Source organism: Marmota flaviventris, chromosome 18 (genome assembly GCF_047511675.1).
Source record: "Marmota flaviventris isolate mMarFla1 chromosome 18, mMarFla1.hap1, whole genome shotgun sequence".
Classification (NCBI taxonomy): domain Eukaryota; kingdom Metazoa; phylum Chordata; class Mammalia; order Rodentia; family Sciuridae; genus Marmota; species Marmota flaviventris.
The window spans coordinates 36,607,720-36,635,665 of NC_092515.1; the positions used below are offsets into that span (position 1 = coordinate 36,607,720).

At 40.7% G+C, this 27,946-nt stretch overlaps 1 protein-coding gene across 1 annotated transcript in view; it reads right to left on the reverse strand.

Annotated features, from left to right (window-relative positions):
- Amfr (autocrine motility factor receptor) overlaps nt 1–27,134 on the reverse strand; it is a 40,604-nt gene extending 13,470 nt beyond the window's left edge. Inside the window, exons 1-10 of the mRNA XM_027939051.2 lie at nt 26,708–27,134; nt 20,379–20,471; nt 16,354–16,518; nt 14,747–14,899; nt 11,244–11,284; nt 10,947–11,079; nt 8,628–8,761; nt 7,691–7,801; nt 3,448–3,638; nt 1,622–1,725 (exon numbers count right to left, since the gene is read on the reverse strand). Of these exons, the coding sequence (XP_027794852.1) occupies nt 1,622–1,725; nt 3,448–3,638; nt 7,691–7,801; nt 8,628–8,761; nt 10,947–11,079; nt 11,244–11,284; nt 14,747–14,899; nt 16,354–16,518; nt 20,379–20,471; nt 26,708–26,962 (1,380 nt within the window). The 5' untranslated portion in view covers nt 26,963–27,134. The remainder of the gene's footprint in view (nt 1–1,621; nt 1,726–3,447; nt 3,639–7,690; nt 7,802–8,627; nt 8,762–10,946; nt 11,080–11,243; nt 11,285–14,746; nt 14,900–16,353; nt 16,519–20,378; nt 20,472–26,707) is intronic.
- Between the last annotated feature and the right edge of the window lie 812 nt (nt 27,135–27,946).

A 27,946-nucleotide genomic window follows, 5' to 3' on the forward strand; every position in this document is an offset into this window, starting at 1 on the left:
GCTCAGTACAAGGTACCACCATCTACTTAGCTGCTTATTAATCAAACCCAACCCTTCCACTTCCATTCTTCCACTTCCCCCAGTAAGTACTCCCACGTCTAAATCAAGCAGCATGGTGCTGTCAGTTCATCTAACAAAAGTATCTTAAATCTACTTTTCTTCTTTATTGCTAACACCCCTGTCCAAGTCATGGCAACAACCCCCTAACTGGTCTTGATGCTTCCATTTTTAACCCTCTGTAATTCATTTTACTCCTAGAGGTAAAATCATTTCTGTTAAATGTCTTGTTAATCCTGGGAGAGGGAAGGGGTTGCATAAAAAGCTTTGAACAGCTTTCTCGTGCTTTCTCTGTAAAAATCTAAACTTAATGTAGCCAACAACAGCCTGTCTGACCTGGCTCTACAATCTCAATTTTCATCAGAACCTCAGCCTCCTAACTGCTCCACTCCAAGCATAGTGACCTCTTTAACGGGCACTGCCTCACCTTTGTACCTACTGTTTCCACTGCCTCCTTCCCACAGATCTGTTGCCATCTTTGTCCCTTATGTCTCATTATTAAGTTTTATCTCCTCAGAGAGAACTTCTGCAAATGCTTCCTTCAACAGAGTCTTCACTCACCCGCTGACTGCACTGCCTGCCTTACCGTCTCCAGAGTACTGGTCAGCACCACCAATTATCTTACTTATTTGTGTTTATAATCTTCTCCCCAACTAGAATTTACCCTTCTTGAAAGTGGAACACCTGTTAACCTTAGTGACACTTAGCTTAGCACAACCCAGTTATAAGAAAAGGCTTTAGTACAAATTATTTTGGTAAAGAAATTAAGACTAATGCATGAATAAAAAAAAATAAATGATCCAATGAATACTTTCTGAAGTATTGGCCAGGGATAACCAGGCCTATACAGTACAGACCCTAATCCAAGCAGGCTAAGGTGGTTTAAATTTTTCTTTTTTTTTTGTACTGGAGATTGAACCCAGAGCTTCATACATGCTAGGCAAGTGCTATAAAGCAGTTTGTGTTTTAAGATTCCTGCACATATTCTAACAATGAATTCTAGACTTCAATAATAGTGACACATTATTCTCCATTATTCTAAAAGAAAATCCCAGCTTTGGAAAATACAAAGAAATGTGAAGTATCTGAACAATCTCCTTGAACCAACAGTACACCATGCACAACTTTGTGTATGGGTACATACACACTTATTTTGGGAGTGGAGGGACAGAATGCAAAAAACATACTTGGCAGGCCCCACACAATTTTTAGTAAAAGGTACATTGTGCCTGTAATCCCAACAATTTGGGAGGCTGAGGCAGGAGGATTGCAAGTTCCAGACCAGTCCTACCGACTTAGTGACCCTCAGCAACTTAGCAAGATCCTTTCTCAAAAAACAAACAAAAAAAGAACTGGGGATGTAGTTCAGTGGCAAAGTGCTCTTGAGTTCAATCCCTAGTACCAAAAATTAAATAAATAAATAAATAAATTCCCTGGGAGTCTTGCTCTTCTCCCAGATCAGAATAAGATCAATAAAGTCTCTGTAAACTCTGCAAAAACATTCCAAAGCTTTTACCTCCCTCCTGATTACCAGTTAGCTTCTTAATGCAGCTAGAAGTCCTACCATTGCATTCAGCTGAGAGTTGCTCGCCTGCGTAATGCCAAGAATGTTGGTGGTGTGCATTACTTCCACTGAAAAACTTGGCAGCCAACTTGCAATCCGGGACCCTAAAACAAACCAGAGTGCAACACAAGTTTTAGAGCCCGGAGTCTTTTCCGGTGGTATCTCCCCTAGGTGACCACTCTCTATCAGATGGTACTCACTCAGGGCTGGGCCAAACAGTTCACATGGATTAGTTCACTAAGTCCTCACTGAAATCCACTAGAGTCAGAAATATGACTCTAGTTCCCCACTTGGTATTTGGTGCCCACAGTGCTTAGAGGTTAATGAGTGCATTTTACTTCATGTCTAAGATCACAAAGTTTAATGACAATGGCCAGGATGGAAACAGGCAGCTGGGTTCAAGAACCACTAACTAGCCTTTCCTGCTTCCCAGGGGCCCTTGAACCATTCAACCCCCAATCCACTCCCTTGGCCTAGAATCCAAGGAAGGATTCCACGGCTCTATAGCTGCTACAACAGATGAGTTTCTTCCTCATATTTGCACTTACACAAAATACTAATTGTTTGGAGACATCATTTCACAATTACTTTCATGTTGTATTTTATCCTCAACAATGTGATTTAAAGTTTTGACCTTGGTTTTCTGATTCAAAATTCTTCTCAAAGAGTTCTATAACACAGGCTTGTGAAAGGCTGCCATTTCTCTCATTTCCCTAATGAAAGGAAGCCCAAGATACAGTGCCATCAAGCAATGGCTATACAACAACTCCAAATCAAGCTGTACAGGTAAGGTGCTACTTCATTCTTCACAAAGCAGCACTAAGGCACGGAATGTAAAATCAAGTTAAATGGCCATCTCCAACACCTTGTCAGATAAAAAGCACTCAATAAAAAAATGGATACTTACTTCATCTTACAGGGACAAATAAAGGTGACTATTTGTTTTTGTTTTTTTGTTTTTTTTTTTTTTAGGGATAATCACTCATAATAATGGCTTGCATAAGCCAGGATCCATCTCTAAGATCTCCTAGTGTAAATGAACAATGACCAACCATGACCAGCCCTTGAAACCCCTCAGCACCCAGGCCCAGCCAGCTCATCTACTCTCAGAGACTAGATTCCATTCTCCCTGAGCCCACATGCCACCACGCCCACTTTACTCTGCCCTTGGAGATTCCAATCAGATCCCAACAGCACCATTACCCCCAGCACAAACCCAAGGACGCCTGTTTTACAGCAATATCAGAAATGGGAACTTAAAGGTGGTCCCAGAGCTGACAGGAAACCAACAACAGCTCAATGTATGTCAATTAAGGAAAGAGGATCGATCAGCCCTCAATAGTGCCATGGCCTTAGAATTTTAAGTATGGTTTTTATTACAACTCTTTTCAACAGTGTAGGAAGCAAAATATTCCTATTTTATGGGAAAAGTAACAGGGTTCCAGTTCTGATTCTGCTTCCAATACTCACTGGAAAGCTACTCTATGATTTTGCAATACACAATTAAGAAACACACCAATGCAAAAAAACATTAACAAAGGTTTACTACTGAACTGGCTAAGTGGACTCCTCGAAATCATGGTTGGTTCAATCTTGCTGCCTCCTCTCCCCACCTCCACCACACCCATTATGACAGAATCTTAGCAAACTGCATGGCACAGAAAAATTCTTCAGTTTTCTCTCTCCATCCATCCATTCTCAACACTTTCAACTATATGGAAAGAGTATATTAAACTGATCTGTAGGCAGCTATTTCGAATTCAAACAGCATCTCCGTAGGGGATAAAACCCCATGGGCATAGTTTTAGAGATTGAAACCAACTAACCATCAAAGTGGAAGAAGTGATTGTGTTGGTTTAAGCGAGGTCTGCCTTCAGTGGTTGCTACGGGAACCAAATTCTCATCCAAGTTCTCTCCTTGATGGTCTTCTCTGGCACGATTATTGTCAGCAATATTAAGAGACATTCTGCATGTTGGACAGGATGTATCTTGTTCTAGCCAGGAACGAAGACAGGAGCTACCAAAAAGTCCAAAATAAGACAGGTGAGTGTGCTCAGTTTTTCCCTACCATATTTTGTGAGAATTCCCCAGAAGTACTTTGAATTATCAAATGCATTCCAATTTTATTCTCTATTTGCCATTAATGAGATCTAAAGTTGAAAAACACTTGTGGACATTAACTCTTTACCCTACTTCATTAATACACCTCTAGCATATCCTACTGTGGGCATTAATTCTTTACTATGCTTCAAGCTCCATCATTCCTGGTCCTGACCCCTACTCAATGGGACTTCACAGCATGGCCCGCCATCTGTCTTTACAACTCAATTTGGCGGCTTCAAACTTCATGTTGTTGAATCCTCCAACATCCTGGCCTCTTATGTCCTTGAGTCATCTGCTCCAATGATCTTTTCTTTCACTTTGCTTTAGCTATTCACCAAAGTGGTCATAACCTTGGCCCTGTTTTCAAAATTTTGATTTGCGGGATCTCACTCACTCACTCACTAAAGCTTCTTTTATTCCAAATCACTTCTGACAAGACCTGACTTGCTGAAACCACCGATCCAACTTTTTTGGCAGCAAGACAACCTCTCGGGTCTTTTCCTTGCTCACCCTCCTCCCTAGCTGTAACATCTTCCTTCCACGGAGCACCTCTGTCCCCACCCTCTACTTTTCACATTCTGCTTTTCCAAAAGGGCTGAAAGCTTCTTCCCTCCTCTCTCGGGAGATGATAATGCCCTAAGTATAGAAATACTCAATAAAATCTTGTAATGACCATTAAGAAGAAAGATACTAGAATATGAAATAGGAAATATAAGACCTGTTCCCAACTCAGCCACTCCCCACCTGCATGACCCAGGCAAATCTTTCAATCTCTCTAGTCAGCCCTCTCCAGTGACAAATGAGAAGGTCAGATGAAGTGCTCTCCAGTCCTTTCCCATTTTATAGATTTGTTCTCTGAGAGCTCAGAGACACTGAGTAAAAATGCTATCTTTTTCTCAAAAATATCTGTCATGTGTGCAAAGTTACAAAGGATGACCTCACCATAACATGATGATCCCCAGAGAAAACATATTTTTCTTCATAGCTGTAATAATATTCTATTGAAGAACTATTTCTCCTCATTCTATATATGATATTTCAATGTAATTATATATTCACTGGACTCTGAAATCTACCAAAAAAATATCTTTTATAAACAACAAATTATCTATTTTCTGCTGGAATCTAGACAGTTAGTTTTATCACAAATTAAAATTAAAATGAATTTGCCTTAGGTTGTCATCACACCATCTTTCTCCCACTCAAAAACTAAAGCCATGCAGTGAAGGCCAAGAGGATGTTCCAACAGTGGTTTGTTCACTCCAAAGTGTTTTACAATTAAATTCCAATTTTAAACCACTATTGTTTCCTGAGTCAACCATTGACCTTCTCGGGTCAAATAAGAAATTATTTAGAAAATACTTTGAGACAAATGAAAACAAAAACAGAACATTCCAAAACTTCTGAGATACAGAGAAAACAATGCTCAATATCTAAAAATGTTTTTTTAAAAAAACCTCTCAAATCAATAATTTTATACAAATGGAACCAAAAAAGAACAAAATAAATCCAAAGTTAAGAAATGTACCTAGTGTAGTCAAATTGACAGGACACAGAATGATTCACAAGGGCAGAGGGCAGGTACACTGTTTCGGTTTGGGAAGATGAGAAGACGGACGGATGGTGAGGTTTTATGTAATAAGACTGCACTTAACACCACTGAACTATACATGTAAAATGGTTACAATGATAAATTTTATGTTGTGTATATTCTGCCACAAAAATTAAATAACAATCACTAAAAAACCAAAAAGTATCACAATGAGCTGTCACTTCACACCCATTAGGATGGGTATAATTAGAAAAATAACAAGCACTGGTGAGAATGTGAAAAACTAGAATCTCCATACATTACTGATAAAAATATAAATAGGTGCAACTGCTGTGGAAAACAGCATGGCAGCTCTTCAAGAAGGTAAAGGTGGGATTACAATGGGACCCAGCAATTTCACTCCCAGCTATCTACCAAAAAGAATTAAAAACAGGTTCTCAGATACATGCTCCCAAATGTTCATAGCAGCATTATTCTCAGAATAGTCAAAAGGTGGAAAGAAACCAAATATCAGCGGCAACTATTTATTACAGGATTATTTAAAGCTAGCCATAAAAAGGAGTGAAGTATTGCTATAACTTGAGCAACCTCAAAAGCATTACGCTAAATTAAAGAAGTCAGTTACTAAAGGCCACAGACATAAGTATGATTCACTTTATATGAAATGTCCACAAGAGGGAAATCCATGGAGACAGAAAGCAGACTGGTGACTGGCTGTCAGGGGACAGGGAGGGAAGAATCAGGAATGGTTACCCAGTGAGTATGAGTATTATTCTGTGGTGATGAAAAGTTCTGAACTTAGAAGTGGTGGTGGCACAATACCACGAATGCACTAAACACCACTGAATTGTACACCTTAAAGTGGCTGATTGTGTGTTATCTGAATTTCACTTCCATCAAAGTAGTTGTGGTCCCAGCTACTCAGGAGGTTGAGGGCGGAATCACTTGAGCCCAGGAGTTCAAAGCCAGCCTGGGCAATGTAGATAAGACCTGATCTCAAAAAACAACAACAACAAATTTCTTCTGGGCTGAAATACACTCTTACTCTTCCCAACTAGCTACAGAGCTCCTTTGGAACTATAAAGTTTCTGAGAAATGTGTGTAAATTCCCACCTTTCCAACCTCAATGAAGCCAACTATTCGGTAACTCTATGGTAACTGCACAAGTTGCAAAACTAGGAGAATCCTGACCCCTTTATTCCTCTTTCCTCCATAGCCAATCTAGCTCATGTCCTTCTAATCCTTCTTAAATCAGTCTACTTCAGTCCAACTGGCACTTCTCACACAGTAGTTCAAGCTCTCAACATGCCCTGAACCACTGTGGCAGTCCGTAACTTGTCCCTTAACCTCTTCAGGCTGCATGTCTTATGCACCATCCCCAATTAAAGCCTTCAATGGCATCTACGCCCGCTTCCAACCTCCCCCTTGGGCCACATTCCCTGCTTCTCCTGCCTCAGTAAACACTCCTCCCTCTTCCACTGAGTTCCAGGTACCAGGTTCTCTCCCAGTTCCTTCAACACAACACATTCCCTCCTACTATAGATGCTCTCTGTCTCACATCTCTCCCACCGAATTCCCTTCCCAGACCTGACTGCTGCTCATACTCAAGTCAGTTCCTCCAAGTTTGAGTCAGATTCCTTTGTTACTCACTCTGAAGAACCATGTTCCTTTCCTACAGAGCACATGTCAATATATACATCCATAAATATACCCAGTTAATCCATGATTGTCTCATCCATTTGATTGCAAGCTCCACAAAAGCAAAAACCATGTCTGTCATTTCTATTTTATCCCAGAGCCCAACACAACACTCAGTACATAAAAAGAAATGTCTGTCACTACATTTATTGAGTAGGACATTACAGTTTCAAAGCCCTACTGATATTAAAAAGAAACATGAAAACTATTGAAAATAGAAAATAAGGAAGATTAAAGATCAAAAATTTCTCAATATGCAAAACTGACTGCAAAGGGCCTAAACGTACCTCAAGATCCACCACCAATATCAAAGCATCAAATCCATCAACAAAGCCCTGACAGAGATCTCTGAAAGTAACAGATCTACTTCAATCTCGAAGGTTTATAGAAGAGCCTGTTTTGCAACCCTTGCCAATAGTCACAGTTCTACAGGTCATTTAGTGGTCCCCACTTCAGACCACTGCTCTGGGGTGTGTTTTATGCTGCTTTGGGGACATGTGCAAAATGTAAAAATATACACTCTCTCCCCTCAGTTAAGTAATAAGCTGTTTTAAAACAAGGACTCCCCCGACCCAATATTTTCTTTCAACTCCATGGCCAGTGTGAGGTACTATCTCTGTTCCTCTGCTGGGATCATCCTTGAGCCCAGGGACAAAAAGCACCCACAAGTCCTGGACAGAACACCAGTACCAAGAGGCCCTTCATGAAGTCCCTACTTGTGGAAAAGATGTCCGCAGGGCAGTTTCCTTGCAGCCTGCATGGAGTCCCAGCAGATGGCACAGTCGTCATTGTTGACAGCCAGTTCCTCTGGAGTTGCAACTGCAAACCTGTAAGAAACAAAAGAGACCCTATGGAATCTCTGTAAATTTTACACACGTAAGTGTACACTATTCTACAGACTTCATCTTTATAATGGCACAAGGACAGTGGATCAGTAAAAAACATTTCGTTCATCTTCACAGGCCTTCAAGGAACAGTCGGCTCATGTTAATGATCTTTCCAGGGCACATTTTTGGGCAAATCAAGGAAATAAGACCCCAGAGACCCAAACTATTCCCCAGAAACAAAAAAGGACGACCATGAATTGTGCAGCTTCATACTTGGCTTAGTCTTAGGTTAGGAGTACCTTCTTCAATGTGTGTGTATAAACCCACCTTTACAAAATAGAGGGCAGAAGCCCAGAGAAGCTTCCATTTAATATCAATGACAATAAAATAATGATGTAATAATATGAACCTAATATCTCATGGAATCCTTCCGACAATTCTAAGCAGAAATTTCTGCTATCCTCTATTTTAGGGATGAAGTAGCTGGGGCACAGGGAGTTAATAAACTACCCCAAATCACCCAGAGCTAAGTGGGACTCACATGGAGGCAGTTTGACTCCAAAGCCTATACTCTTCCCCATTCAGTTAGCAGGTTATAACACCAAGTTCTGACAGAATAGGACTTGTTATTCTTTATTTATTTTAATATTTTTTAATTGTCAATGGACCTTTATTTATTTATATGTGGTACTGAGAATCGAACCCAGTGCCTCACACATGCTAGGCAAGTGCTCTACCACTGAGCCACCACCCCAGCCCTAGGACTTTTTATTCTTAAAGAGCTAAAATGAGCAAACTTGGGCAACATCAATTCGCTCTTACTTACCTGGCTTCCATATTCCCGACCACACGCAGATAGTTCTTGTGCCGACGGATTCGACGCTGCACCTCATGAAACAGGTAACGCAGCTGCATAAAGATGACCAGGCTGGCCATGGATAACCAGATGTTGCCAAATAACTGAAATAGAGAGAAAACAATAAAATACACAATAAAAATGCACATGAAGTTGCTACTGATGAAGGTACTGCATGCAATAGAAACTCTTTAATGATTAGTGAAGGTGAACTGGAACAATCTTTCAGGACATTACTGCATATATCTATTTCATTACCCTAAACAATGTACACGCCCTCTGCCAGCAATCTTTCCTGAGCAACTAATCAGAAACTTAAAAGCTTTATGCAAAAAGATGTCCATCCATAGAATTATAAAAGTATATATGAAAATGAGCAAAATGCCCAGCAGGAGAACAGTTAAGCTGTAAATTCATACACTGCAATATTATATAGACACTAACTCTGTTTATTAATTATAATACACAATTGTATGATAACAGTTCTAAACATCAATTATGGTAAAATAATATTTGTTGAGTGAAAAAGTCAGGATATACCTTGAAGAAACTAATGTGATTTTTTAAAAAAATTATGCACAGTTATGAAACAGCAAACAACAAATACAATCTAAACAGCCCATTATGGAGTTTGGTTAATTAAAACTGATAAACCTATACGATGAAATTTTTATCCTGAAGGTATTAAAATGATTCAGAATATTTGTTGCTAGCACAGGAAAATATTTGTAATATATTAGTTTACTAAAACTAAACTTGTTTAGGGATATATCAGTGATAAAGTGCATGCATGAGGTTCTAGGTTCAATTCCCAATACAATCATTCCATTGATTAAACTACGTAGAAAATAGGATCTGTCAGCTGGGCATGGTGGCATATGCCTGTCATCTCAGCCACTTGGGGGGCTGAGTCATAAGGAGGATCACAAGTTTGAGGACAGCCTCAGCAAATTAGCAAGGCCCTAAGCAACTTAGTGAGACTGTGTCTCAAATAAAAAAATAAAAAATAATCTCTGGTACCAAAAAATAAACAAACAAAAAAAATAAGATCTCAATGTGTGATTACATGTTTTTGACTATATAAAGTAACATATATAAAGTAAAATACAACAAAATGTTAACGGTTATATCTGGGCATTTTCACCCTTTTTTGGTGTGGAGAAAGGAAAGTTTTTTTTGTTTTTGTTTTTTTAAAGTATGTTCTCAAAGTTACTTTCAAAAAGTAGACTTAAAGGGCTGGGGTTGTAGCTCAGCAGTAGAGTGCTCGCCTAGCATGTGGGAGGCCGTGGGTTCAATCCTCAGCACCACATAAAAATAAAATAGAGATATTGTGTCCATCTACAACTAAAAAACAAAGACAAAAACAAAAGTAGACTTAAAAATGTGCTACATGTAACTCAGTATTTTTTTTTTTTAAATCACTGAGCTATATCCCCAGCCCTTTAAATTTTTTGATAACAGGGTCTCTCACTAATTTTAGCTTCAAATTTGCAATCCTTCTTTCTTAGCCTCCCAAATCACCAGGATTACAGGTGTGCACCATTGTCACAACTAAATCCAATAATTTTTAAATATTATTTTTACAGGCTTATAATATAAATGAATTGCCTCTCAACTAGGTTGAGTCTCGCCATTATTACTCACTGAAGTGCTCACTAATGAAGCAGATTTACAGCATTATAATTTCTTTCTCGGCAAATCAAGGTAGGAATTAAGTATAAGAACTTTTTTTTTTTTAATATTTATTTTTTAGTCATAGTTGGGGGCACAATAACTTTATTTTATTTATTTATTTTTATGTGGTACTGAGTATCGAACCCAGGGCCTTGCACGTGCTAGGCGAGCGCTCTACTGCTGAGCCACAACCCCAGCCCCAAGGACTTTGTTTTTAATTAAAAGATACAAAATTTATGAATTATTGAAGTAGCAAACATAGCAGGAATTCCCAAGACCACCTACAAAGTAAATACTAAATCAGAGAAGCCACAGAAATTATATAGAGAGGCATCTCCTTTAATTTCATACTACAAGAATGATTTATTGACTTGGTCAGCAGAGTTAACCAAGTCTCTTGGGACAGCAATCATCTCCTGTGCCAGGCACTGGCCAGAGCAATTCCCCAATACTGCTTTACACCCAATGGCAAAAAGAGGAGAGTGCACGCTATGGTCACTTTTAAGTGGGTCGTCTATATCTTATTCCAAATATTTCATTTTTTAATATACAAAACTGGGTTCCTGATTCTGAAAGTCTAAGCCTTCAGTCGGAGCTCTTTCCAAGGGAACTTACCAACATGTGAATGTGGTGCATGAGGTCCAGGGACAGAAGAGTGAGCTCCATGACAAAATCGGTATAATAGACGTAGGTTCCCTTGCCTTCCCAGGTCCCTTCATGGTTGAGGTCCCAGAGGTGAATTACATATCTACAATACATAAAAAGAAAAAGGGAAAAACACCTTAAATTTACCAACTGAATCTAGTTTAAGGACATTATAATTTGGTCATTTCTATGTATTTTACATCTATTACAACTTCAAGCTAACCAAATGAGTATATCATCTCTCTCCCCTCCCAAATTTCTACTCACCGTAAAATCACATGGGCTGTCCTCACTGTCACAAGAAGAGACTATAAAAGATAAGCATTTCTCAGTTCAGTTAAAAGGCATCAAGTTCACCAACCATTTATTTTCTCTGCCTCAAATTTTCATGAAATGTTTTCATAACCTAGAAACCCAAATTTTACTGAGCATGTTCTTGTTCACAGGTGATGACCAATTACAGCACCTCCTAGAGATGCCTCCTACAATCTTGAGGTTTATCCTAGTACTATGACAATCACTTCCATTTGATATAACAATAAGTCACTATAAATGATTGCCCAAAAAGGTGTGTGATTGCTTGGGGATACTGTAATTCAAAATAGAGTTTAAGACACTACTATCTTAGACAGGAGCACCTGCTCATTCCTATGTGCTTTGTGTACTCCCTTCCTTTGTCTACCAGAAGAGAATAAAGTAAATCAAAATATGAGGCTCTCTTAGTAATTGTTTTTTTTTTTTTTTTTTTTGGTATTGGGGACTGAACCCAGTAACCACCGAGCTGCATCCACAGCCCTTTTTCTTTTCTTGTGTTTTTTTTTTTTTGTACCAGGGATTGAACTCAGAAGCACTCAACCACTGAGCAACATCCAGCCCTATTTTGTATTTTATTTAGAGACAGGGTCTCACTGAGATGCTTAGCACCTCACCATTGCTGAGGCTGGCTTTGAAGTCACGATCCTCCTGTCTCAGTCTCCCATGCCACTGGGATTACAGGCGTGCACCACCGTGCTCAGCCCTTTTTCATTTTGTTTTTTTTTTTTTAGAAAGAGAGAGAGAGAGAGAGAGAGAGAGAGAGAGAGAGAGAGAGAATTTTAATTTTTTTTTTTTTTTTTTAGTTTTTGTCGAACACAACATCTTTGTATGTGGTGCTGAGGATTGAACCCGGGCCGCACACATGCCAGGCGACCGCTTGAGCCACATCCCCAGCCCCCCTTTTTCATTTTTTATTTGCTAAGTTTCTCAGGGCCTTGCTAAATTGCTGAAGCTGGCCTCAAACTTGCAATTATCCTGCCTCAGCCTCTCAAGCCACTGGGATTACAGATGTGCACCACTACACCCAGCTCTCATGGTATTTTTATTATGAAAATTAACAGTAAGAAAAATTTTCTCTTAACCAATTGGAACGGAATTTGTTTTGAGATTAAACTCCCATTTTTAAATGGAAAATATTTTACACGAAGGGAAAACACTATGAATATTAAAAAAAACTCAGTTCAAAACATCAAATCTATAGCATGCTAAATTTTCTTAAAAGAATAAACAGCAACAAGCTGAAATAAAACTATATACTATACTACTATAGTGTGACCCAATAAACCTAATTTAAATCTACTTATTTGGGATTGTGTCATTTTTCAAAGTTTGGCCTAATATTAACTAGAAGCTAAATAACAAAAAAAAAGGCCAACATGAGGCTCAAATTGAGCTTTATAATAAAATGTATCTAAAGCAAACTAGTTAATGGAAGTCAGTGTAAATAAAGTTTTAAGCAGATCTTTTCCAAGAGGAAATATAAATGCATGTCTTTCATATGTAGAAAAGCATTCAACTAGTATTGCAAATTTTTTTTAATTTGGTATCCAAATGCTCCTTTCCTAATTTTTACACTACTACATGGTATTCTGAAATGAACACTATGAAGCGAAAGTAATTCTAACCCTGCTCTAACAAATTCCCAATTAGTAGTTCATACTTAACTTGTTTTGGTATTATCTAATTAGCGTCAACATATCTAATACCACAATCCTTTCTTATCGATAAGACATATGTCTAAGATCCCAGTGGAGACTAAAACCACAGATAACACTGGATCCTACATCTAACCATCCTAAATGCCCTAATGCCCTGAAGCACAGCCATAAAGTACAATATCATCTGTCCTTCCGTGTTTTATGCCTGGTGCCTCCTTTGCACCACTACTCACTCTTGGACGTTGGGGTCATTATTAAGTAAAGTAAGGGTTACTTGAACACAAGTACTGCGGCAGTTTATCTGACAAATGAGAAGGCTGGTAAGTGACTAACAGGTGAGAAGCACATACAATGTGGATATACTGGACAAAGAGATGACTCATGTTCCGGGAGGCATGGCAAGAGATTTCATCATGCTACTTGGAAGGATGCACAGTTTAAAGCTTAGGGGCTGTGGGGCTGTGGGTGTTAGCTCAGTGGCAGAGCACATTCAGTCCTGGGTACAATTCCCAGCACCAAAAAAAAAAAAAAAAAAAATCAACTTAAGAATTGCTTACGGAATTAGCCATTTAATATTTTCAGACTGGTTAAACACAGATAATTGAAATCAGAGAAAAGTAAAATCACAAATAAAGGGAAACTATTATATGTTTTATTGTTTTTAAATAATGCATTTAAAGGTAAGATAAAAGTAGTTTGGTCTTTGGGCTGAGGAAAAAGCAAACACAGCCACATGAATTTAAGGACATATAAAAATTTAGGTTTCCACTGAACAGAAATTGGTATCTTCTGGAAGGTTTAAAAAAACTAAATCTTGTTTTGAATTTTAAAATATTCCTGGAGGACTGGGGTGTACAAGGCCCTGAGTCTGATCCCCAACACAACAATAAAGAAATTTTTCTTCAAAGTAATGGCTATAGTTTGCATATTTATTATTCTGTAAAATTTTAATTTATACTCTAGTTTTTTAAAAAATTAAATATTGCTGGGCATGGTGGCACAAGTGAGACATGAGGCTCAGGTAGGAGGATCACAAGTTCAAAGTCAGACTCAGCAACTTAGTGAGACCCTGTCTCAAAATAAAAAATGAAAAAGGGCTAAGGGTGTAGCTCAGTATAAGTGCTCCCTGGGTTTGATCCCCAATACAAAAAAAAAAAAAAAATAGATGTTTCATTCATCACCACTACCAGGTGTTTATAACATCTTAAGGGGATACTCATCCTACTCGGGAGCCAGAGGATTTGTATTGTGCCACTTGCCTCCCTGGAACCTCAAACAATTCATTTTACCCTCATGCCTCAGGCTCCCTGTCATAAATAGGAATAATAAAAATGAGTCAATACATGTCAAGTATTTAGAACAACTCCTAGCATTTGGCAAGCACAATGTAATTGTGGGGGAAAATAATTATTTTGTTAGGATGTAGCAAGGATTACATGAAATACCACAAAAGCATTCAGCACCAGTAATCAAAAAAAAAAAAAAAGGAACTCACTAAATGCTTGTTAAAATGAAAGATCAAACCAGGCAGAGTGGTGCACTCCGGTAACTCCAGCTACTCTGGAGGCTAAGGCAGAAAGAAAGTCCAAGGCCAGCCTCAGCAACTTAGTAAGACCCTATTTCAAAATAAAATGGGCTTGAGATGTAGCAAACACTCCTAGGTTCAATCCCCAGTACCAAAAAATAGATAAAATTAAAGATCAAAGCCATCATTTCATGGGTGAAACCTATCAATAACCCTCTAACTTCCTAGAAAATGCAAATATAATCAGAGCAACCCTGTGTTCAGCATCTTACCTCTGCAGCCATGAAAGCCAAGGTGTGCATTCCATGGGTGTAGCCTGTGACACAGCAGACAACTGCTAACCCGCAGCAGGAAAGTAGCATAGCAATCAACAGAGACAGGACTCGCCCATGGCTACTCATCGGTGTAGTGGGAGAAAAGGAAAGCTGAAAGGAACAGAACAGAAAGGTAGCTCATTCTTCACAGCAGTGGTAAAACGCACTGAGAAACACAGTCAAGCTTGGCATCTTCGTGTATGGACACAAAAAGTATCCCACTATTCTACAGTAAAAATTCTCCAGGGACTTAAATATGAGCATAGGCTGCTAACACAGGTCTTTATCATTTACTTTATGAAATATAATAATATGCATTATATTTTCATCTTATATTTTCATCTTACCACCAAGATAAGCCTCTAGAAGCAATTTTCCAAGGATACACAATTATCTCTTGTAACATTCACCAGACTCAGAACAGTGTCATATTCTGTTGTTTCTTTCTCAATCTTCACTCCCACCCCCAAGTTCACTTCTAGTACTAGTCTGTTAGTGCTAAGACATCTGAAATGTAATCAGGTGCAGATTTACCACTATTAAAATGCTATGTTAATATCATGCAAGGAAAGGCAATAGCCTGAAAAGAAGGCCTGGAGCTGCAACTCCTGAGGTAGCAGGTGTAGATAACAAACCAGTTTGGGAGGTTAGAAGCTCCTATTTGTGACAGGGAACAGAGGCTGAATTGTAAAAAAAGTAAAGCCTTTGAGAATGCAGTTAACTCAAACAGAAGTGGAAGGGTACTTCAACAATGAAGACTGGGTGAAGACAGGGCAGAGGAGGCCCTGGAGCGGGTTTAATTGAGGCAGAAGTAGGAGCATGCTTACTCAGGACCTGGTGCAGAAGCACAGGTGAGGGAGTGCCCCTGCACGGCTCTGCCCTAGAGTCAAGGCAGCTCCCTACCCACACAAGAAAGGACTCACTTCTCTAATCAGGGACACTGAGAGAGCCAGAATGGTCCTGGCCCACAGGAGAAACACTATAAACTAGACAGCAGAAGAGCTCCATGAGCCAGGCTGGTGGTGCATGCCCGTAATTCTAGCTACTAAGGAGTCTGAAAGCAAGGAGGATCACAAGTTTGAGGCAGCCTGGGCAACAGAGTGAGACTCTGTCGCAAAAAATTAAAAAGAGCTAGGGATGTAGCTCAGTGCCACAGCACCCGTAAGTTCAATTCATATTATCCCAAAAAACAAACCAAGAATCAGGGTGAAGGGGGGGCAATGTGAGATGAGGAGAACAGAAAATACACATAAGAGATCGGATTTTATTCAGTGTATATACCAAGGTTTCCTTGCACTGTGTGTGCAGTTTGGTTAGGTGAACTGACTCCACTCAATTATAATGTAACACACTACCTGTGGGGCTGGGGAGAAAACCTCCTTGGGAGAGGAATGATTCTGCATGGCAGCAGCAGATGTTCCTCAAGAACAGGCAATGAGTACCTGACCCAGAGTCTGCCCCTTGAGAGCTACCCCAAACATGCCCATGGTGGCTCATTCATATTACACAATTCACACCTGGCAAATGGGTGACTAAGCCAGCAAAGAGCTTGACTAAAAACTCACATATTCAAATCGGTCCTTGCAGAGCTGAACCATCAGATGCAGAAAAACAAGTCCAGCAAACCACAGGCACCACATGACCACCTCTTCCACAGTCTGGACATTCAGCACACCAAAAATGAAAATGAACTTGTAGAAAATAAAATTCCAAAACTTGTCTTTGAGGTGCTAAAAAGAAAAAGGGTTATAACAGTGAATACCAACACACCTAACGCAGGTTCCACACTTCACTTTCAAACACTAATCACAAGGAAACAGGGGGCAAAGAATAAAAGAAGTTCTCTATAGAAGTGAGATACCCAGAAAGTAATTTGTAAACTGTGGATTATACCCTGATTTTAGCCATTAAAAAGGTAATAATATCAGTCTACTACCTTGGTATTAAAAAATAAAAATATTTTCTACACATAGTAGAAAAGCACAGTAAGGGCAAGAAGTATCATTTTTCATAATTCTGCTCTCTGGCTTCTGAAACAACTGAAGATTACATTTTCTTTAAAAGAAAAAAAATTTTTTGAATTAAAAAAATAGTACATGATCATTTGCTAGTCCATAATCTAAGTATGAAAACTCCCAAGAAAATTAAAATATAAATAATGCTTTAACATTTTTATGCACTTATCTTCCTCTAAAGTACAAAATATATCAATTTTTGCACAGTGCTTTTATTCATTCACCTATCATATTGTGAGGACTTTACCCGTCAATATATATTTTAATATTTCCACCATTCAGAAAACATTGTAATGAATAGCTGTGTATGTATCTTTGCATGCATTTCTACTTTGTTACCAAATCAAAGATTATTAATATCTTTATGATTTCTGATAAGTAATGATCACCTTGGTTCCCAATATTTACTTCTCTGGTACTCTTTTCTGAACTTAAGACTTCCAGTTTAAAAAAATCTTCATTCCCCTATCAAAGGGGGAGTGGAAGTTAAAGGAGGTATAGCCTTACAAGATATTAAAATATACAATTATCTAGCTTTCTATGGGGCTGGGAGGGAACTGGGTGAAGAGGACAGAAGCATGACTTCTAAGTATACTTTTTAAAATTTTTAGTTGTAGACAGACACAACACCTTTATTTATTTTTATGTGGTGCTGAGGATTGAACCTAGTGCCTCATCTGTGCTAGGCAAGTGCTCTACTACTGAGCCACAACCCCAGCCCTTTAAGTATATTATATATACTTTTGAACCAGGTAAATGTTTTACAAATTTAAAAAAAAATTGAAAATAGAAATAACTGAGCCCAAATGCATGACAAACTGACAACATGACTATTAAAAACTAATAATTGTTTTTAGGCTACTCTGGGGTCTACCTCATTTATCAAGGGGAATAAATGAACTAGAGAGAAAAATCGAAGAGTATCCCCTAACTCTGTCCACCAAAAAACCAGGTATCCCAGCAGCAATGAGCACAAATATAGATTTTGGCTTCCAATACCATTCCCCAATAAAATAAGCTAGGAATCTTTGGTGAATGTCTATTTCCAGAGCTGGAACAGGAAAAGTATAAGATGGACCTAGATATTTTGTGTCCTTGTTCTGAACTTTGGCTCTGTAACCTAACAGCTGGGTGACCTTGGAGTGGGCATTTAACACTCCTGTGCTTTGTCATAAAACATACATTTCATAGATTGTTGGGGAGTTAAATAAGTTACTATATATAAAAGTGCTCTAAAAAGTAATAATAGGCATTAAGTGCTCAAAAAAAATTTTTTAAATAACTTGTTGCTCTAAATTTTTACTTAAAAGATTTTAATATTTGAGCCAGGCACGTTGGTAGGTACCCACCTATAATCCCAACAACTCAGGTGGCTGAGGCAGAAGGTTTGCAAGTTCAAGGTAAACCTCAGCAACTGAGAGAGACTCTGTCTCAAAATAAAAAATAAAAGGAGCTGGGAATGTAGCTCAGCAGTATAGAGTCCCTAGGTTCAATCCCCAGTACTGGGAGAGAAAATATTTTAATATTTATTGCATTTTACATTTTAGATATTGAATGTCTTTGCCTCTATAATTACTTCTTGAACCTTAAGCACAAACAGAGCAAACCTATATTAATTCTATAGAGTTCTAAATCAAAATGGTTCTTTTTATTTCCTTTTTCTCTTTTTTTGCACTGCTGAGGATCAAACTGGGACCTTCTACATGTAAGGCAAATATTCTACCATCAAGCTACTCTTTCCAGCCCTTCAAATAGTTCTTAATGCCACTGAATGATTTTATGATTAATGAATCATAAAATAAGCCAACCCAGAACAGTATGAAAGATGCATTCCATACTGAAAATCCTGAAAGTGCTGGATAAAGAATATGCCCCATTATCATCATCTCTACTGAGAGAAGCAATCTTTGAAACACTCTAAGCTATCATTTTAGGGAAAACTGGGGCCAGATCATTCCACCAGCAATTAGATGGCTTACCTCTAGGCTGACCAATTTCTGGCCCCCCAAAAAAAATTTGAAGGAAAATTTGAAGAAAGAAGCATCTAAAAGGTCTTTTGTATTTAGAAAAATCTTTACTTTCTACTGAAATTGATATTTTGGAAAAAGTGCTGAATACTCATTAACGAAAAAAATCTCTGGGAAAATAGAATAGTTCTGTTCGCCACAGCATACAAGGGCTCAACCAGGGCTCAACAGTACAGCAGCTGTACTGTCCCAATTCTCCTTTTATAAAGTCTGCTGTAACCCCATCTACCTGGGAGGTTGAGGCAGGAAGATCATAACTTTGAGGCCAGCATGGGCAACGTAAGCAAGACCCTGTCTCAAAATTTAAAAAGGGCTAGGGATGTAGCTTAGTGGTAGAGTGACCCTGGGTTCAATCCCCAGTACTGGGGTGAGTGAGGGAGGAGAGCAGGGTTGAAAAGGGTAAGGAGACTAGAACACTGTACTCTGAAAACTCAGAGAAGCCAGCTATTGCTATACTTCTAATGCACGAGGTTCCTGTGTCTTATCACCAGGATGAAGTAAAGTAAAATAGTTTTGTTCTTTTGTGGTTTTGAAGGCCAGGTCTAAAGTCTTTAAAACACACCATTCCACACTCTACCCACCAAAATCCTTGGAGAACTACCAATCTGTATGGTATGCTTGTGGCATAATTCCTTAGTGAAAGTGTTCCCTGCCCAGATATACATTCTGAGAGTCATGTTTAGTGTTTGACAATCTCACCTACAAGGGCAAATCACCTAATTTTCTGCTTGTAAAACAATGAAACTTAATTTAGTTTTCCAAAAGGGAAAAAAATCAGCAAATTCCTTTAGGAAAGAAACCATATTCTAAAGAGTGATACTGGGAAGAATGAAATAACTTTGGTTTGTGTAGAGGAGAGTGGGTGTGAGGCGGGGATGGGAAGGATGGTAGAATGAGATGATATTATTACTCATATACATGTATGTATATTACTCATATACACTACTGGAGTGACTCTGCACCATGTACAGCCAGAGGAATATTGGGCTCCATTTGTGTACAAAATGTCAAAATGCATTCTATTAAATAAATAAATTTTTTAAAAAATAAATTAAATAATAGTGATATTTATGATGACTAAAACAAATCAATACTTCTTTAAAAATTACACTCAAAAAAGAAATAGCTATACAAGACAATATTGGGACAACCTCGCTACGTGGAGTTTGGACTGTGGATTAACAAAGTATTTCATCAATACTAAACTTCCCAATTTTGATCATCGTGCTGTGGTTATTTAAGACAGTGCCTCTGCTCTTAGGCGCTATATACCAAAGTACTGGGGGGGGGGGGGGTAAAGGGGTATGAGGTCTACTACTTACATTCAAATGGATCAGAAGCAAATATATACTATAAATAAAAAGTGAATATGAAAGTAAATGGAGAAAACAATAGTATTTAGTGAATCTGTATAAAGTGTATATAAGAATCCTCTGTAGTACTTGTGGGATTTTCTATCCATTTGAAGTTATACCAGATAGAAAGGGATTTGTTTGTTTGTTTGTTTGTTTAATCTGGTCACAGGATCTATGAGTTGTCTGGACTTACCTGTCTCTCACTCACTCGCAGAGGGCCAAACACAATACACTGGATAAGCTTAGCCACCAACATCAAAACACAGCAAGCAGTGTTTACCAGAACCTGTACACAAATCAAAGAAAAGAAGTTTAGGGGATAGGGATGTGACTCAAGCAGTAACGCGCATGAGCATGGGGCACTGGGTTCGATCCTCAGCACCATATTAAAAAAATAAATAATAAAGATGTTGTGTCTGCCGAAAACTGAAAAATAAATATTAAAAAAAATTATTTCTCTCTCTCTTTAAAAAAAAAAAAAAAAAGAAGAAGAAGAAGTTTAGTTCCTCCTGTTGCAAAATAAAAGCAGCTCTAAAATTTTCATGTTAGGAATTCAGCCATCCTTTCCAGTTTTCCACTGGCGCAAGGTCAATAATATTTGAAGGGGCATTTTCATGGGCAGCGGGAGCAGAGATGAGCAGAGTGGAGGAGTGGCAGTTAATTCACAGTTCCTTGTCCCAGTGTGCAACCTGCAGCAGGCCACCTTCCTTTCAGTTTTAACTAGCTTCCAAGAATGTTGTACCTACCTTGTGAACTGCAGGTACATCATTTCCTACATTAAGATTTTGATAGCTTTAAGAAAACTGCTCTAGAAACTGAAGTTATCACATGATCAGTAAACCCAGCACCCAAATAGCCTGCCCTGCCAAATAAACACGAGGCGTGGGCAGGAAGGTTTATGGTCACAAAGAAGTCACAAGATCAGATAATTGATAATCAAAATATTCATACTACACACCCCCCCCACACACACACACTCTGGGGGAGCCTATCAACCAAAATATGGATGTTTTCCATGCTTGGTGTTGGCTTTGAAGCAAAGGTTCTGGAGTAGCAAAGGAGAGTTGGGTGGGGAAAACAGAAAGAAGAAAACTGGTGAGAGGGGCTGAACAATGAAAGGCTGCTCTGATACGAATGCAGAACAGAGGCCACCTTCTACACTCAGAAAATTTTCTTAAAATAATGAAGGGACAGACCAACAATCTTAAGGCTGACAAAAATGGAGAGTGTGCTGACCTTGAATAAGAGGTCACGGTGGGGGTGCTGGGGTTGTGGCTCAGCAATAGAGCACTGACCTAGCATGGGCGAGGCCCTGGGTTTGATCCTCAGCACCACATAAAAATAAATAAAGATATTATATCCAACTACAACTAAAAAATGAATATTTTTTTAAAAAAGAGGTCAGGATGGCATATCACATTACTGATGCTCAAATGATTTTGAAAACCCAAAATGACCCTAAAATGCCAAGAGGGCCTTGAAAAAGCACATAAAGATGATTTTTATTGAGAGCAAATAAATAGGTGTACCAACTCTGTGCTTCAACCTTTGATCCATGGTAGGTGGCCATATTCCTCTGTCCATGTCATTCTTTCCTCTCCTTTTAAAAGCAAATGTTGAAAAAAGGGGGTGGGGGGGGAAGAGGAGAGATGAAAGAGAGCTATTTAAGAAAGCAATCTCTATGACATCTCTCTGGGCCTCCCTTAGTACCTCACATCATCCACCCCTTTGGTAGAACACATAATGGCAATCCTGACTCATTACAAAAAGATTTAAATTATGTTTAGCACTATTCTGCTGCCTAATAGGGGCAGGAGATATGTAATACATTTTTAAAGAATTAAAAATAGTTCTGCTGAAAAAAAGAAACTTTTGGTACTTAAATTCTTCAAATAACCAGGAAAAAAGGCCTAAACTAATTAACAAAAACATCCCTTATCCCTTATTTGTGACTTCCTGTGCTAACAGCCCCATTCAAAATGTTCCAGATAACTGACAAAGCTGACTTTCAAGGTGATGAAATAGAGGTTATAAAAGGCTTGTCTTCATTGTGCTCTGCCAGTCAATCAGAGCCTCAGCTGTGTTAATTAGCAGAAATGTCATAACACAAAATCACAACCCTCATCTACATGCCGCAGCTAAGCACATTATTTCTAATCAACCAAACATTCCCCAGCTTAATCACAACACAACTTTTAAAAATTCTTCCAGATTTGCATGTAGATGGATGAGTTTGTTAGGGTTTTGTTTGTTTGTTTAATGTAACACATTCAGTACTTGCTCAAGGCAGAGATTAGAAAAATGAGGGAGATCTGGGCCCTGAACTCAAAGAGCTTTGAGAATCTCCAGGACATAGAAAACATGGCAAGATCTCTCCAGGAGCCCAGGCAGCTGCTAGGAGAGTAGTGAAAGACAAATCAAATTTAGGATTGCTCAGTTATTCCTCTATCCAAAACAGCATCCTTGCATATCTTGGATTCCAAAACAGAAAATAAAGCATTATCTACTACGTAAGCTTTAAATAAATGTTATGGTAAAAGTCTTTTCATAATCCCATCACTCATAGATAACTACTTCGTATATTTATTTAAATGGAAGATTTGAAAATTAGCTGGCTAAGAAGGAAAAAGAGGCTTCAGAAAGTATATGGATACAGAGAAGAAAATCTACCTAAAAAGTGTCAATTTTCTGTAATCTTTATATGAAAAGCAAAGTCACAAAGAATTGGAAGCAACTAAAAATTGTTTTTAAGATTATGGGAGGGCTGGATATATAGCTCAGTTGGTAGAGTGCTTGCCTCGCATACACCAAGCCCTGGGTTCGATCCCCAGCAGTGCCAAAAAAACAATAAAAAGGGGGGGCTGGGGTTGTGGCTCAGTGGTTAGAGTGCTTGCCTAGCAAGTGTAAGGCACTGGGTTCAACCCCCAGCATCACATAAAAAATAATAATAATAAACAAATTAAAGTATTAAAAAAAGATTATGAACAAAGGGTTTCAGAACAGATTAATGATTATTAATAACTATTTAAAGAAAAATGTCTTCATCTCACAACTATGTTGTTCCAATAAGAATATATTAACTTAGCCTCAGCTGACAAAGCCTCGAAGAATTGAAAATATTAAATGAAACATTAATTGTAGCATTTCTCATTTAAAAGCAAATCCCAAATCAGATTCATGTAAGTATCCATAATACCTACAGAATCAACACTTTAGCCCAGATCTAAATCCACAGAACTTCCTGGGTCTGATCCTCGGCATCGGCATCACGATAACAATAATAATAAATTGCTGTGGAACAATCGCTCTGGCCCTGATAATCAAATTGAGGCTCCCTTCCAGCAAAACTGATGTGAAAAACCATTTTATTCACTTAGACAACAGAAAAAAGCTAATCAGGGCTGGGGTCCTAGCTCAGTGGTTGAGCGCTTGCCTGGCATGTGTGAAGCATACAGTGTGACTCTCAGCACCGCATATAATAAAGATCAAATCTTTAAAAAAAAAAACCTAATCGTTTTATCCTCTCTATAATCAGGTAACTAATTTTTCTTGTGGGCAGAATCCAGACTTAATCTCTGATGGGTCACTTTCTATGAAGAAAAATGGGAAACAAATTTCCATCATGGAAAATTTAGTTGAATAAACTGTAGAACATGCATTCCATGTATCCAAACTCAGCCAGTAAAACCAACCCAGCAGCTCTATCTTTATTACTTGCATTATATGGAATCTTCAAAATAGCAAATATCAAGGTTACTTCAAGATAATTTCAATATAACAAAAATTCAAGATAACTTCCAGATCACTGAAAAAAAGCAAGATGGGGAAATGTTAACTGCCACACTCTGTGTAAAAAAGAGTATGTACACATATGTGTATATATAACATGTAGAGGTGAACTGCCAAGGACTTGGAGCGTTTTGGTATTTCTTAGTCTACAATTTAACACCAGCACTAATTACAAGAACTCAGTAACAAGAACCTGTCAGTGGGAGGCAGGTGGTAGAGGGAGAGGGAGATTTGCTTTTCACTATCACTTTTGTACCTTTCACTGTCAGACCATAAAACTGATTATCTATTTTTAATTTTTTTAAATTACTTTTTAAATATTTTTAGTTGTAGTTGGACACAATACTTTATTTATTTTTATGTGGTGCTGAGGACTGAACCCAAGGCCTTGCACGTGCTAAGCGAGTGCTCTACTGCTGAGCCACAACCCCAGCCCTGATTATCTATTTTTTAAAAAATTTAGAACTCATTCAACTAATATGATCAGTTCTGCAATTTCTTATTATGTTTCCCACTTTAGGAAACAGAGATAAGTAACAACCAAAACTGGGTGGCTCTGGTTAGCCTGAGCACCACAATTGTGAACCAACCTTCCAAAGGGCTGCCTGCCTCCTTTCTTACACAGTTGGGCCACTTCCTCCACTTGTTATTACAAGTAGGTCCCCTCTTCACTCTCTCAACATCCCTCTTAAATCAAAGATCCAGTGAATTTTTAATCTACCAGGGCAATTTCGGGGCCACTGTGCAGATGCCAGGCCCTACCCATATCACATGCTGTTTTCTCTCCCTTAATTTAAAAAAACTCCTGAGATGCTATCATCCTAAACTGTGCTCTACAAAGATGAATTTTAGAGATTCCAATATGACTAGAAGGATTTGCAAACTGGCAGAAGGACCAGCTTTTATTCTGTCTTGCTTGGCCTTGGCAGGCCATGTTTTTGAAAAAAATTTATCTAAAGGCCTATGAGCAGGGTTCAAGGAACACCTATTTTGAGACCCCAACATATATTCACTCAATAATATTACCTGTCTGGACATTAGGGAAGATTTTTAAGACAGTGACTTCTACTCTGCTGCCAAAGCATGCACATCATTGGGTGATGAAGAAAACTCACAGTGTACACATGGAGAGTCAAAAGCTAAGGAAGGCCCAAACGAACATGTGAAAAATCCCAGAGGAAAAATGGAAGAAAAACAGTGGAAAGCCCAACTGAGAAACAAAAATATTGACAGGAAGAAATTATAAACTTCCATTAGGCAAGATTTCTGGAAAGAAAAGGAAAGTTTCTTAAAAATCACAATTTTCACAGGAAAAATCAACAGGATTCTGATAATGTATTATGAAGAGGTATCAACCTTGGATTTCAACATGGATTTTGAAAAAAGAAACTTCTAGGGGAAAAAATCATTAATGCTAGTAGTTATATAAATACAACAGTGGTTCCTTTTCAAAAGCTTTTTTGTATCCTAGACTTAAAGAATATATTATAATCTCCAATGTGGCAAAAGTACTCTTCTCATCACTTTAAGTTGTTCAACAGGTAACTCAAAAGCAAAAATAGATTTGAAATTAAAGAAATGTTAAGTTCTCTCTCTTCTGGGGTCTTTGGAACTGGTGAGGTTCAGCTTTGCACAGGAGTAAAGAAACAGGAACTTCACCCCTCACTGCCTGGCTCTCTCTGAAGGGCTCGGGGACTTCATCCACAGCCCACGGAGTTGGTAAATCCCGCTGCTTCCTGATGAAGCACAGTGGGAATAATTACAACACAGAGTTGCATATCATTCTATAAACATGGAATATTAATCTCTCCGCCATTTACAGCCTACTCTCAATCCCAAGTGAGAACTTGCAGGAGGAGGGGGAGGCAAGATCCAAGCCCCACAGGATATTCAAGTGACAGGCTTTAAATCCTGGAGCAACTTTTCTAATCACTGCGGGGGTGATGGATCAGGTGCAAGGTGAGAGCAAGTCTTGGGCCCAAATACTACGGATCTGCCCACCTGTGAGGCTCTGCTCTAATAAACCCAGCCAGCCTGAATGCCACGTGCGTGCCGTTCGGTCACACGGGCACACTGGAAAGCTGGTGACACAACGGACGGCTAGCAGGAGGGCCCCGATTGACCCAGGGGCTGCCCTCCACTGTCAGCGTCCTGCTGCCCCCGACATCCACGGAAGCGTCCTGATCAGCAGGCAGGAGCCGCAGGAGAAGAGGCACAGGTCGCCCCCAGAGGACAATCCGATACTGAACGGCAAGAACAAGTGAATAAACGAAAAAGTTGTGGGACGCTCGTGTCTCGGAACCCGACTGCCCCGAACGCTCAGCACCAACGTCTGGACCCTCCTCTCCCGGCCCTCGCCGCTCCCCCGGAACCCGCCAACAGCACCCCGAGCGCTCCGGCCCCCTGCAGCCCGCCCGGGCCCTGGGTGGCCCACGCTCCCGGGCCCACCTGCCCTCGGCCCCGCTCGCCGCCGCCCGGAAACCCGGCTCGCTCCCCGGCCCGGCCCCGCGGCGCGCCCCCGCGACCTCGTCCCAGCCCCACGCCCCGCCGCCCCCTCGCGAGCCCCGAGGGCGCCGCGCCTCACCTCACGGCCGCCGCGGAGGGGCCGCGCCCCGCGGACTCGCGCTCGGGGGTCCCGGGGGGAGGGGACCCCCAGCCAGCCACGCCCCCACGGATAATGGGTGATATGGCGGCCCCCGCCCCGCCCCCGCCCGCCCCGGCAGCCTCGCTCACCCAGACGAAGAGGCTGTCCGAGAGCAGGTACTGGGCCACGTCGCGGGCCCGGGGTCCCCCCGCGCCGGGCCGGGCGGGCACGGGCGCCTCGGGCTGCAGCGGGGCCGTTAGCGGCTCCGGCTCGCCGGGCCCGGCCTCGGGCTGGCTGAGGGCGCGGTAGGCGCTGACGATGGTGCCGAGCAGGGCCAGGCCGCTGAGGCCCGTGTAGGTGCGGAGGCTGGGCCACGGGAAGCGCTCGAGGAAGAGCAGCGGCATGGCGGCGGCGGCGGCCTCCAGCCCCCAGGCCTCCCCGCGCTGCGGCCAGGCGCCTGCGGCGGCCTCGCGAACGGCGCCCACGGGCTCTGGCGTCGCTGTCGCTGCCGCTGCCGCTACCGCTGCCGCCGCCGCCGGGCCGGGCCGCTCCTGGTTGCTCGCGCCGCTCCGCCCCGTGCCGCTCCCGCTGCTGCCCCTGCCGGCGCGGAAGAGCCTCGGCGGGCTCGGGGCGGGCCGCCGCCCCCAGTGGGGCGCGGGCGGGACAGGCGCGGGGGCGCGGCCTTCGTTCCCCGCCTCCAGCGGTCGCGCGGCCGCCAGGCGGGAGCAAGCCAGGGCCCCGAGACTCGGGGGCCAACACCCAGCAGCATCCTCCGCGACACCCGCGCAGCTGGGCCCGCCGACGCGGCGGCGCCCGCTCCGGCCCGAACCCAAGGGTGACTCGGCCCCGCTGGCGCTGACGGGCGGCTCCGGGCCGGCTCCGTGGCCAGGCCGCAGGGCCCGGGGACCAGGCTTCGGGCCCCTGGGTTTCCTCTAACCCCCCAAAATCAGTTTACTCCTGGGGACCCCTGTAGTCCTAGCAACTTCCCTGGTGTCCCAGAGGGGACGTGGTGCTGGGGAAATTAACAGAGGCCTGGACACCCCCCACCCCCGCCAAAAAGAGCATTAACCAACAGTATGAAGTTCTGTCCGCTAGTTTAGCAGGACATATAAATGTGTTACCTCATACACTGCAAGGAGGGTAAAATGGTACAAAATTATCTGTCAGAGGTAAACGTGAGTGACCATTTGACCTAGCAGTTACACTCCTAGATATATACCAGAGGGAAATGACAATATGGAGCCACACAAAACTTGGACACAAACCTTGATAACCCTAATGTGCATCAAGTTATGAGTGGGTAATTTATCCAGTGGAATATTATTCGGCCATGAAAATGAAGTATTAATATATGATACAATATTGATGAACCTTGAAAACTGCCTAAA